This window comes from Echinops telfairi, unplaced genomic scaffold (assembly GCF_000313985.2).
Source record: "Echinops telfairi isolate 266 unplaced genomic scaffold, ASM31398v2 ScPeMD7_16;HRSCAF=60, whole genome shotgun sequence".
NCBI classification, from domain to species: domain Eukaryota; kingdom Metazoa; phylum Chordata; class Mammalia; order Afrosoricida; family Tenrecidae; genus Echinops; species Echinops telfairi.
Window position 1 is genome coordinate 3999719 of NW_022103913.1, and position 13713 is coordinate 4013431.

Below are 13713 nucleotides of genomic sequence, written 5' to 3' on the forward strand. Positions count from 1 at the left end.
AATTGGGGGCTCATACAACCCTTATCACCATCCATACATACATCAATTGTGTAAAGCACATTTGTACTTTCATTGCCCTCATCATTCTCAGAACTTTTGCTCTCCACTTAAGCCCCTGGCATCATCTCCTTATTTTTTCCCCTCCCTCCCCGCTCCCCCCCTTCTGATGTGTTTTCTTTATAGGATGTGACCTTGGTCCTACCGGAGTGGGAAGATGGACATTTTTACCTTGCAAAATACTATGACAAATTGATGCCCATGGTCACAGACAATAAAATGGAAAAACAAGGTGATCTCATCCGGTATATAGTACTTCATTTTGGAAGGTGAGCATGAGATCAGACCACTGATTCAATGTTTCTCTTTTGATGAGATGTAAATTTTTCTTTTTTTAATTTTTTCTTTATTTAAAAAAAACTTGTCAAAGGGAAATTTAGTATGTGTATAATTTCTAAAATTTCAACAGTGCCATAAATATACATTGAAAATAAAATATCCTTCCTATTCTGTACATATTTCCATCCTTAGAAATCCAGAACATCTTAAATAATTATATTTAAATGCCAATGGAATGTCTTAATTCAGCCCATTCTGCTAAAAAATATATATGAAAATGACTTGACATTACCCATTTAAACAGTGCTTATCTCAAACTAGTTAACAGTTGAAATAGCTTTTTTTTTTTCAAGTATTAATTTGGGTTTATTGTAGTCAAATAGGATATCCTCTCCTATCCACTATTATATATTGTTTTCTTCTTGAGGTTACACTGATCGTTCATTCTTCTTATCACACCCAAATACTATTCGTCATTTTACATTGAAGAGTAACTTACTTCTGAGCAGGCAGTGCTTTTTTGTGTGTGTGTGTGTGCGCATTTTTTTAAAAGTTGCCTACTATTAGGGTCTTTGACTTCTCACTTAAAAATTTTTAGTAATTAAAGCAATGTTTGTCACAGACATTAGGACAGCAAGATTTGGATAAGCCTTTCTTTACAAAGTGAAATTCAAGTTTTATTAATGGCTTGTTATTGTGGCAGAATTCCTGGCCTATTGTATTGACATTTCAAAATAGAAGCATAAACAGAGAGCAATTATTATGTTTATTTTTTCTTTTCGAAGATAAGTAATAGCTTTCACTTGCTCACAAGTATCAGCACTTGCCCTCATGCATTTAACATTTAAATAAAAAACATAATAGTGTACAATAGAATGTATGTTAAGTGTCAAAGTAATTAGTGCAAATCAGAAAGGCTGTGTAGGTATCCTGTCTTGTTCACTCACTTATGAGAAAACATATGAGATTAGCAGGGAACCAAGAAAGAAACAAGCTTGAAAGATGAAGTATTCAAAAGCAGCCCGGAATCAGGTCACAGGGTCTTATGAAAAGGTTCTGGCATTTTTCTGAAAGCTATTGGGATTCTCTGAATGATTTTAAGCAAGACAATGACGTAGTTAGATTTGTATTTCAGGAAGATTAGGGTGGAAGCTTTGAGCACAGATAAAGGCAATTGAAGTAAGGGGAGATAAAAACAAAACGCTTTAAAGTATGAGAGAGGATCTTCAGGATTTCATACTTGGTAATGGAAGGAAGGGGAGTGGTAGTTAATTGTCAAGGTGTGGGCAATGGGGTGGATAGAGGATTTTCTCACCATTCACCATGTGAGAAAGATGAAGGAGGAACTAAGTGTGGCCAGGGAAATGATGAGCTTCGTGGAGATACTGAGTTTATGGTGCCTGAGGGATATCTAAATGTAGGTACTCAGCATGCATGACATCCATATGAATTTGTAACTCAGAATCGTATTATAGGATATCAATACATATTAGGCAGTTCTCAGAATACGGGGGTCTTAAAGTCCAGGACCATAGAAAATTTGCATTGTATGAACCGAATCATAAGAATAGCACTGAAAGGTGAAGATAAGGAGAAACAACCAGCTTTAAGCAGACAAGGTGCAGCTCTAGCTAGAAATTGAGAAAATAATAGAAGCGCAAAAGAGGGCACACAAGAAAATTCAAGAAAGAAGGAATGATCAAGATTACGGCTTAAGAAAGTTTAAGTTAAAAAAAAAAGAAAGTTAGAAAATTGCCCATTGCTTTTGGCAGTGTGACAGTTAATGGATGAAATGTTGAGACTAGTAGATGAACTTCAAAGCACCTTTTTAACACAAGCATTCTATAACTTAAAAACCCTCATCCTAGCAAACTCATTGTGGGAAGTGTGCTGTATGTGGACATTGTCGTGTTGTGCTGCTTCCCAGGTCACAGCTTGCTATTGGACTCTTTGGCAATTATTTTGCCATTGAGTTGATTCGGACTCATAGCTTTCCTGTAAGACCAAGTAGACGTGCACTGGAGGGCTCCCCAGGCTGAAATCTTTCTGGGAACTGAGAGTATCTCCTGTGATGTCGCTGGTGTGTTCAAACTGCCTGCCATTTGTTAGCATTGTGTTAACCTTCCCTTTTAGGGCTTAAAAAAAAGAAAGAAAAATCAGGTGCAAAAACACGGATATTTGGGCAAATCTGGAATCAAAATTCAAGCCATTAATGCAAGTGTCTTCACAACTTCAAAAACATACAGAAATCTTGTCAATTTATTTGAGAATTTGGGATTTAAAGTATAATTACATTCAAGAAGTTAGTTAAATTTGAAAACTACAAAGAAGCAAGATTGTGAATGTCTGAATCCCCTGCTGAATAATTAATATAATCTTAATCTGTATGTAATTGTAAGGGGACAGCATGAAGAAGGCAGAATTTCAGGAGTGTTAGTCTGGAACAGGGGTCCTCAAACTTTTTAAATAGGGGGCCAGTTCACTGTCCCTCAGACCCGTTGGAGGGCCAGACTATAATTTTTTTTAAAAACTATGAACAAATTCCTATGCACACTGCACATATCTTATTTTGAAGTAAAAAACAAAACGGGGCAAAAACACCCAGTGGCCTGGATAAATATTCTTTATCCACTGCAGTTTGAGGACCCTTGGGACTCTGGAATATATTGAAAAGAAGAATTAGGGGAGGTAACTTCCCAGAAATGAAGCGATTGTCTTAGAATTATTGTCACGGGAATGCCAGGAAAGGCACAGATCCTAATGCAATTTATAAGGAATTGTGACAGGCCATTGATTAGGATAAAATTTTTATTATTTTTGGTATAGGCAGTATAGAGCATTTACTACCACCCAGTTAATTCAGATTTATAGCAACCTTATAGAGTAGAGTAAAACTTCCTCCTGTGGGTTTCCAAGGCTGTTAAATATTTATTGGAGCAGAAAGTCTCATTGTCCTCCCATGGACAGCTTGATGGGTTTGAACTGCTGTCTTTGCAGTTAGCAGTCCCTCACATAATCCAGTACTCCACTGGGGCTCCTTAACATAGACCTTAGAGAGGAGTATAAAACAAAAAACCAAACTCACTGCTATCAAGAGAATGCTGACTCATAGCGACCCTCTGTGGGTTTCCGAGACTGTAACTGTTTATAGGAGTAGAAAGCCCAGTCTTTCTTCCCGGGAGCTGCTGGTGGTTTTGAACTGCTGACCTTTCAGATCACAGCCTAGTGTATTACAACTATACCACCAGTGCCCCTATTAATGAGTAATACAGTATAGTAAAAAACAAACCCAAAAAAGTGAGTAATATAGTAAGAATGAAAAATAGCAGAGAGAAATCAATGGTAACAATTTTGGTCATGAGGCTATATATAACCAATGTAGTATAAGTCTTTACATTTTAATTTGCATATCATAAAGGACATACTGCTAATAATATTTTTCTATAAAATTACAGGTCTCTACAGTATGGAAATCAGTTCATTTATCAGTCAATGCCACGAATGCTATCACTATGGCTTGATTTTGGTGCTAAGGCATATGAGTGGGAAAAAGGTATCACTTTTATGGAAAAATTTAAGAAACTGGAAAGAACATTCAGATTGATTAAAGATAGACTTGGTTGACAGCCTGAAGTACTAAAAGCTAGGGATGAATTTCTATGATTAGGATTTTATATACTTAGGAGAAAGAAACTAGATGTTGAAAAGGAAAGGAAAAATAAATCAAAGTTCAAGCAAGTTAAAATCTGCTCATTCCTTAATGAGCTTAACACATATTGACAAAGTTTAATTTAAACCAAATAATTTAAATTAAAAAAATTTTAAATAGGGACTTGTTCTGTTTGTCTCTACTCAATTTATCCCCTTAAATTTTTCAGTGACTAAACACTTTTCCTACTGTACTAAGCCAACTCTCTTGTCATAAATTGACAAACGTCATAATTTCTGAGTGTTGCTGCAACAAAAATACCAAAAGTGGATGGTTTTAAAGAACAATAATGTATCATATCCCAATTTGGGGGGGCTAGAAGTCTAAATGAGGGTATCTGGTTCACAAGGAGGGATTTATTGTTCTTACTCACTGCCATGGAGTGGATCCTGACGCAAAACTCTGGGCATTTCTTGGTGTTCCTGGTGACAGACCTCACATGAATCTCTGTTCCCTGGATTTCTGTGTGTCCTGACTTCCTTTTATAAGTCACAGCTTGATAATATCTGGAGATGAGGGCCACCTTTTCCTCATTAACACAACAGAATCAATTTGGACATAGGAATAACATGTTGTAAAGATATTTTTGAAACAAAACTATTCTGTGAAATGAACTAATATGTCCTTTTCCCCTTTATTTTACTGTTGTTTTAAATTTATTTTCCCAACTCCCTCCCACAGCTGGCCGCTCTGATCGTGTCCAAATGAGAAATGACTTGAGCAAAATAAACAAGGTGATCACAGAGCACACAAGTTATTTAGCACCATATCAGTTTTTGACTGCCTTCTCACAGTTAATTTCCCGAATTTGTCATTCTTATGATGAAGTTTTTGAGGTCTTGATGGAAATTATAGCAAAAGTGTTTTTGGCCTATCCTCAGCAAGCAATGTGGATGATGACAGCTGTATCAAAGGTAATATATTTATCATAACAGTATACCTTTTTGTTTTTTACATGACACTGATTATTTAATACTAATATGTAGATGTAACTTCCAGGGTTTCTCTCTTATATTAGAGTGGTACTAAAGCATACATTTTAAGTTCTTTAAAAAGAGAGAGATTATAGCACTCTTGTCTCATTTTAATTAGTATTCAGATACATTTACCATATCAGATAAAGTGATTCATCTGTTTAACATCAGATAACTCAGCCTCTGTTCTTTTTTCTTCTGTGTATTCTTTATCAAAGAGGTTAACAAACTGTTAGTATTAGATGTAACATGATAAACTATTTCTTTTCAAGTATTTTAATTTAGTGTATCTGAATAATTGGTACTAGAAAAAATTTTTATTGTATTATGGGGATTTATAAGTCATTCGGTATATGTAATATGCAAATTAAGAGTATTAATTATAAAGCTTATAGCAAAAAAAATAAAATTCGCCCCTAACATTCATTTAAATGTTGATATCATTCTTGGTGTGTGTATTTTACATGTATATGTTTTAACACTAAGTTTGGATTATTATAAGAATATGTAATTTTACATTTCTTAAGATTGTTACCACAACCATTTTCTTAAATCTATATTGTTTGAAGTTGTACTGCGTAAAATACATGTAGACACATCTATATTTATTCTCACTTCTGATTAGATTGCTAAAGGGTATTCATAGGATATTGTTTTGATGGCTCATGTTAGCACTGTCAAATTTGCAGGAAATTTGATCAGCATAAATTTTCATCAAGAATAATGCTATGCTTAAGTTGATTTTTGTCAATCAGAACTTTGGTTTTTATATTTATAAAACCACTTAACTCTTTTTTCATGACAGTCTTCTTATCCCATGCGTGTGAACAGATGCAAGGAAATACTAAATAAAGCTATTCGTTTGAAAAAGTCCTTAGAAAAGTTTGTTGGAGATGCAACTCGCCTCACAGATAAGCTTCTAGAACTGTGCAATAAACAGGTACTATCATAAATCTTATAAAACAATGGGATAATTTTAATAAAATTCCTATATTGTTTGAGCTATTTTCCTTTCACTTAAGTGAAACTTACATGTGGGTAAGCACACATATTAAAACTTAATGTGCTTTTAATATGTGCAGTTTTCCTCAGTAAAACTTTTTAAATTTGAAAAGTGTTCCTTTCCCAATTATCTTCTCAATTTCTTCTATATTTAAAAATTATTTATCTTCTCAATTTCTAAAGGTTTGTTGATTCTTCTGAGTAGATTAGTTATGAGAAATAACTTTAGGTAAAGGATATGAAGTAAGCCACAAAATTGTGTGTGTGTGTGTGTGTGTGTGTGTGTAAAAAATACTCAAAACTTTTGTCAAGCTGCCTTTATAATATTTTTTGCCATATCTTCAAACATTTTGAAACCCAAATATATTAACCTGTATATGTGATAGGACAGAAGGTTGAGGTTTGGGCTTTTCTGCTTTCAGAATCTGTTTCAGTGCCTTTGAAGGGATATGCTCTGTGCAGAGGGAAATGAATATGACTAAGACATGTTCCCTGCCTCATAGTTTTGGAAGGGTCAAAGATGAGGTTTGTCACTTAGTAAAATAACTACTTTTTTAATAGACCATGACGAGTGTGGGCATGCTGAAAAGAACAACACACTGTTTTACCTAAGAAATTGAAGGGGAAAACCCTAAAGAAATGGAAGAAAGGGAAAAGTAGGAGGATTGTTAACCGGACAAGAGAGGGTTGGAGAGAGCTTTTACAAGTAGATAAATTTCACTTGAAAACATTATAAGTCTGTTGACTAATTTTGGGTGAGAAAATGCAGGCTAGCCTATTCCTCCTTTTCATCAGTAAAAAGCTTGCAAGAGTAATCTGCCTTTGCTGTTTCTGTAAGTGCTATTTGATGCATTTGACATTACCAAGACAATGTGATAATGATGTCCAACATTCATTAAACACTGGCACTGTACTAAGCGTTCCACACGTACAGGCTTTATGTAGAAGCCTGTGGCCAGCTACATTTAGGAATTCAGAATTTTTCCAATTTCTAAAGATGCATATAATTTATACTCAGTATCCCTACTGAGAATAATGTAATGTAATCTAATCCATACGCAAACATGTAACTATTTCAGCAGTAAAACATGTTAGTCTTCACATGAAAGGGAAACCATGGTATCATTGTGCTGTCAAATGAGATTTAGTAACAAAAAGAAGCTTCATTTTGAGCCCTTTCGATTTAGTAATATCTGATAACAGATGGCAAATATCTATTTTCTCCACTAATTATTAAATAATCCTGTATTATAGGTACTAAATTAAATGTATTGAAAACTACAGACTGCTGAGCCACATTAATTAAGATACATAAGCAAAATTTTGTTTTGGTTGAAGTTAAATATCCTACAGTTCAAGCTAAACAGACAAAAATGTCTTTTTTTGTTTTTGTTCTTTTTAGGTTGATGGAAGTAGTTCTACGTTAAGCATGAGCACTCATTTTAGAATGCTTAAAAAGCTGGTAGAAGAAGCAACGTTTAGTGAAGTCCTCATTCCTTTACAGTCAGTTATGATACCAACTCTACCTTCAATTCTGGGCACCCATGCAAACCATGAACCATTTCCTGGACATTGGGCCTATATTGCAGGCTTTGATGATATGGTAAACTTCAGTTTTATATAACTGTAGCTGTGTGTCTTAATTACCTAGTGCTGCTATAACAGAAATGACAAAAGTAGGTGGCATTAAAAAACAAAGTTTTTAAACTATAACTTTTAGGCGAAAAGTCCAAATCAGAGAGTTTCAGTCATACCTCTTCTAAGGGCCTCTACCCTGCATTCTGGCAACAGCCATTAATACTTGGCAGCTCTTGAACTTAGTTCTGTTTGTCTTTGTCTTTTCTGCTGTTGAAGTGATTAGGTTTAGGACCCTGGTAGTACTATGGATTAAGCATTGAGCTACAAACTATAAAGTTGGTAGTTCATAGTCAACAGCTAATCCACAGGGGGAAAAATGAGACTTTTTACTCTCATAAAGATTTACAGTTTGAAAAAAAAAAAGATTTACATTTTGGGGGACCCTATAGAGCAGTTCAATTCTTTCCAGTAGGGTCCCTATGATTCATAATATACTTGATTAACCTAAGAAAAGAGAAACACTGTTCTTGAAAAAGATCACATTCACCAGGTACTAGGGGTTAGGACATCAACATAAATTTAGTTAAATTAGAAATGTTAAATTACAGCTAGAAGCGTCTTAAAGATTGAATTTTATTTGAAAACAAAAAAGATGATTAGAAATAGAAAAAGTAAAACTTTTTATAATTATGATAGAAAATTCAATGATTTTTTTTCTAAATTCTCATGTTTTAGTGGTACCATAATCATTTTCACAAATTTATTTTTTATATTCTCTTTTGTAAGTATGAACTATGACTATAAATTTAATTTAAAGAAAAGAGAGCATTCTAAGTACCTTTAAAATCTCTATATTTATTTCAACAATATTTTTATGGCTCAACAGATTTGTTTAATTGCTTTCAGAGCAATGTGTCAAGCTATATAATGAAGTTATTATTTACATTGATGCTGTTTTCATTTCTAAAATATTATTCACCATAATTACTCACCTCATTAGGTATACTTGATAGTGGATGAGTTTACCTTCTCCAAAAATCAAAATAATTTAAATTGGTAAACGCCATTAAACATATTTTAAACGTGTTTTAAGCTCTGAAAAAAAGACTTTAGAAGAACATTTCAAAAATCTTTTAAATGTTGTGACTATTCTTAATGGCTCTGCAAATGTAGATGTTTTAGTACTTGTATTATTGATGAAAGAATCTTTCCATAGCCATTCCTAATGAGTGGGAGGTTATAGATAGTTATGGCCAAAAAACATAGTTATAATAACACTTTTATAACCCAGTATAGTTATTATATCTTTATCTTTTTTATTTCTAGGTAGCTCAATACTTACATGTTTTAAAAATTCAGACTTTGTTTTAATGCATCTTTTAGGTGGAAATTCTTGCTTCTCTTCAAAAGCCAAAGAAAATCTCTTTAAAAGGATCAGATGGAAAGTTCTATATCATGATGTGTAAGCCAAAAGATGACCTGAGAAAAGATTGTAGACTAATGGAATTCAATTCCTTGATTAATAAGGTTTGAAGATAATTTAGTTTTCTTTTAAAATTTCAAAACCACTCAGTGTGATATCAAAATAGATGACTTTTAAAAAGGAAGTAGATGTACTATATTATTTTTACTGAATACTAAAAATAAGATTGCCTTTTTTGATAAAATTATGTAAAACATTGTGGAAAAATACTTAGATTTGCTTAGGTTTATATTTTAAGGTTAGTTAAAAAGGTTCAAATACTTTGATGTGAGAAATCTCATTAATAGGTTATAAATGTATGTTCTTATGTATTTTGAGTTTTCTGTAGTAATACATTAATAAATCAATACCTTGTGGTATAAATTTTTCCCACGTGTGAAAACCAAACTATACAACTGAAAGATGAAACTATTATTTGTGGACTCACTCACTCATTGTCTCACTCTCTCACTCACTGACTCACTCTCTCACTGCCTCACTCTTTCACTGCCTCACTCTCACTCACTGCCTCACTCTCTCACTGCCTCACTCTCTCACTCTCACTCACTGTCTCACTCACTCACTGCCTCACTCTCACTCACTCACTCACTGACTCACTCTCACTCATTCACTGTCTCACTCACTGTCTCACTCTCATTCAGTCACTGACTCACTCACGCACTTCCTCACTCACTCACTCACTGTCTCACTCACTGACTCACTGTCTCACTCTCACTCACTGCCTCACTCACTCACTGCCTCACTCACTCACTGACTCACTGTCTCACTCTCATTGTCTCACTCACTCACTGCCTCACTCTCACTCACTGTCTCACTCTCACTCACTGTCTCTCTCACTCACTTACTGTCTCACTCTCACTGTCTCACTCACTCAATCACTGCCTCACTCACTTACTGCCTCACTCACTCACACTCACTCACTGTCTTACTCAATCACTGCCTCACTCACTCACCCTCACTCACTGTCTCACTCACTCACTCACTCACTCACTCACTCACTCACTGTCTCATTCTCACTTACTATCTCACTCACGCACTGTCTCACTCACTGCCTCACTCTCTCACTCACTCACTGTCTCACTCCCACTCACTCAATCACTGTTTCACTCACTCACTGCCTCACTCTCACTCACTCAATCACTGTTTCACTCACTCACTGTCTCACTCACTCACTCACTGCCTCACTCTCACTTACTCAATCACTGTTTCACTCACTCACTGTCTCACTCACTCACTCACTGCCTCACTCTCACTCACTCACTGCCTCACTCACTCACTCACTCACTCACTCACTCACTGTCTCACTCTCACTCACTGTCTCACTCACGCACTGTCTCAATCACTGCCTCACTCTCTCACTCAATCACTGCCTCACTCTCTCACTCACTCACTCACTGTCTCACTCACTCACTGTCTCACTCAAAAAAAAAGAAACTATTATTTGTGTACAAACTTCATGCCTCTGTTTCATCACCGCTCCACATTTCACTAGTGCTTCATATTAGCAGGAAAAGTTATGGACTTTTTTTCTTTTTAATTTCAGTCCTGCTCTTTAGGACTTCAAAAGATTAGTTAAGAACTCTTACTTGTTCCTCTCCACGGAAATCTCTAGTAAAAGGCGAAAGATTTATACGATTTGAAGAGAACCAGAGTATATATTTATGGATGTGTTGCATAGAAAAATTATATAGTAGATGAGCTTTATTTATTTATTTAAATTTGAATAGCATTTAGTGATCGTTTTATTTTTTATTTTTTTCAGTATAATTTTAAAGCAGTTTTATTGGCATATCATTCACAAGTATATGAGTTTGTGTGTATGTGGTTATTTTTTGAAGCACAATATACTTTGTGTTTAATTTTACCAAAACATTACTTTGAAATTACCACATTAAAACTCATTTCAAAGGCAATATGAAAGTATTACTTGTTATATTTAAAATGTTATTTGATCCATTAATTCACTGAGTAATAAATCATTATTATCTTCCCAAAGCTCCTTGTGTATTTTTCTGGTTGGAGTGTAAATTAACGTGGTTTTAGTGTTAAATCTTACCTTACTCAATCATGCGTCTCAGCTGTCATCATTTGTATGTTAGTTTCTATTGAGTTGATTTTGACTCACAGAGACCCCAGAGTAAAAGCACCTTACAGGGTTTGTAGGGTTCCATTCTTACAGGGCAGACTGCCAGGTGTTTTCTCACCGAGCCGCTGGGTGCACTGGGACTGCCAGTCTTTCTGTTAGCAGCCACGCACTTAACCTTGTGTCTCCTGGACTCCTGTACCATTAAGATTGTCAATAAAACTTTATAATTGTGTAAAAGAAAAAAACAACTTTATAATTGTGATAAACCACAGTCTCTCCCAGTGCTGGTCTTGGAGCCACATAATTGATCTTTACAAGAAATTCAATTGCCATAGTGTTTTGCAGGTGTTTCGTTAGCTTACTTATTCCTAGATTGTAAACTGTGTTTTAGTCAGTGAGTGTGCTTTTAAAATCACCTGGTGACATTTATAGATGTGTACTTAGTTCAAGGAGCCCTGGTGGCACAATGGTTAAAGCACTGATGCTAGCTAAAAAGTTAGCAGTGTGAACCTATTAACCTATTAACAGAGAAAGATGTGGCAGTCAGCTTCCATAAAGATTAAAGCTGTGGAAACCCTGTGGGATGTTTCTCTCCTGTCCTACAGGGTCACTATGAGTCAAAATTGACTAGACTACTATGAGTTATTTGTTTCATGGAGCTCCCGATTAATTATAGTACTATTTCTCCTTACCTAATAGTCAATATTAATCAAATGAGGCTGTAGTTTTGAATTTTATAAGAGATATATTTTAGCATCAAAATATATATAGATAATATGATTTTGTTCCTATACTCTTGAGATAATCAAAATTAAACAAGTCTTTGTGCTTAGGGATTTAATGTTTCAATAATATCTGGAAACAATTGATGTATGTATGGATTGTGCAATTGATGTATGTATGGATTGTGATGAGTTGTATGAGCCCCCAATAAAATGATTAGAAAAAAAAAGTAATCAAATTTAGTGAGATATTTTTTAAAAAATGGATCTGTAGATATTTTGTTAAGGACGATTACTTGATCGGCTGTTCTTATTCTGAAGTGAAGCAATGCCTATTATTAAAATATGGTTAAAGTTCTAAAAAAGTAAAATAAAATAAAAAGATTAAACAAATGTCCTTTTAAAACTATAACAAAAATAATATCTGGAAAACAATAAAAAACAAAGTGATACTATTTTGTGTTGTTAAATATGCAACTAGTATTTTGAATGCAACACTCATATCTCTTTAATGTTGAACAATGGGAAAAGAATCCTTAAACATGATTTTTAATGACTTTGAAAATGAATGTGGCTACTAACCCAGTGCTATTGCCTTTTCTGCCATTCGGAAGAATTCTTCATCTATCTAAACCAGGGGTGGGGAACCTTTGTTCTTCCAAGACCCGTTTGGGATCATACATCATTTGAGGGTCTACCTAGTCAAGCATTTCATTAACTCACCCCGCATGTGATGGCTGGAACTGCTTCTCTGTGGTGAGGTGTGTGATGTGAGCTGGCATGAATGATTCTTTGGGCCTTACCTGGCCTACTGGCTGAGCATTCCCCACCCTTATCTAGACCATGCAGGAAGACTTCATTGACATTATTTTACTATGTAATGAGTACTATGTAATGAGTACTCTTTAAATGTACTTGAGAGAACATAAATTATTCTATTTTTTAAGTTATGTGTGTATTTTTTAACAGTGCTTAAGAAAAGATGCAGAATCTCGTAGAAGAGAACTCCATATCCGAACATACGCAGTTATTCCACTGAATGATGAATGTGGGATTATTGAATGGGTCAACAACACTGCTGGCTTGAGACCTATTCTAACCAAACTATATAAAGAAAAGGGTACTAAAATTAATTCTTATGATATAAGTATGTAATATAAGTATACTAGCTACTAACATGAGTATTGTTAATAACATAAAGTATGCATTTTCTGTTTTGATGCCTTGCATATGTTCTTTTTAAAAGAATTTCAGGTGGTTTACAAAAATCTAAGAAGCCCTGATCTACATGAATTTTTTTCTCCCCCACAGAAATCTTACCTAGTAGCTCTAAAACTACTTTTTATAGAAACTTTAGATTGTGGATAATGAGTCCCATTTTTGTCACTGTTAGGAGAAAGAAAATGGAGGAGGAAAGGCTGGCATGAAATTTGCCATTTTAGTAGGAATCAGAGTTGTCAACATAACCTAATGGTTTCAAAAGCATAAGTACAGATGAATAGCTACAGAAATAGACACACTTCCTAGCTTTGTCTGCTGAGAGCAGTAAGCATATCTAAGACTCATTTTCCAATAAAAGGAATCCTTTCTCTCCTTGGCAACATGATTAGTTCTGTAGTTTAGACATAAAAAATACAAGATGAGCCTACGCTTATCTTGTGGCACCAGAAAGTAAGTCCTCGTACATTCACGGGCAGGTTAAAAGGACACATGAGTCAGCCTGAAGAGGCGTCCATCAGCCAAATCTGAGATCATTTAAATTTGAAGCAACAAAACAAATAATACACTGTCTCACTCTCTCACTGCCTCACTCTCTCACTGTC

The 13713-nt window shown here is 34.7% G+C and overlaps 1 protein-coding gene and 1 non-coding gene across 2 annotated transcripts in view; one reads left to right on the plus strand and one right to left on the minus strand.

Annotated features, from left to right (window-relative positions):
- The window catches only part of ATR (ATR serine/threonine kinase), a 135630-nt gene that overhangs the window by 110276 nt on the left and 11641 nt on the right, over positions 1-13713 (plus strand). Inside the window, exons 36-42 of the mRNA XM_004712069.3 lie at positions 184-326; positions 3792-3889; positions 4727-4959; positions 5825-5959; positions 7424-7624; positions 8983-9126; positions 12860-13010. Coding sequence (XP_004712126.1) covers positions 184-326; positions 3792-3889; positions 4727-4959; positions 5825-5959; positions 7424-7624; positions 8983-9126; positions 12860-13010 — 1105 coding nt within the window. The remainder of the gene's footprint in view (positions 1-183; positions 327-3791; positions 3890-4726; positions 4960-5824; positions 5960-7423; positions 7625-8982; positions 9127-12859; positions 13011-13713) is intronic.
- LOC115868651 lies at positions 10624-10737 on the minus strand. Its single transcript, XR_004045726.1, has one exon. It is a non-coding gene; the product is annotated as a U5 spliceosomal RNA (small nuclear RNA).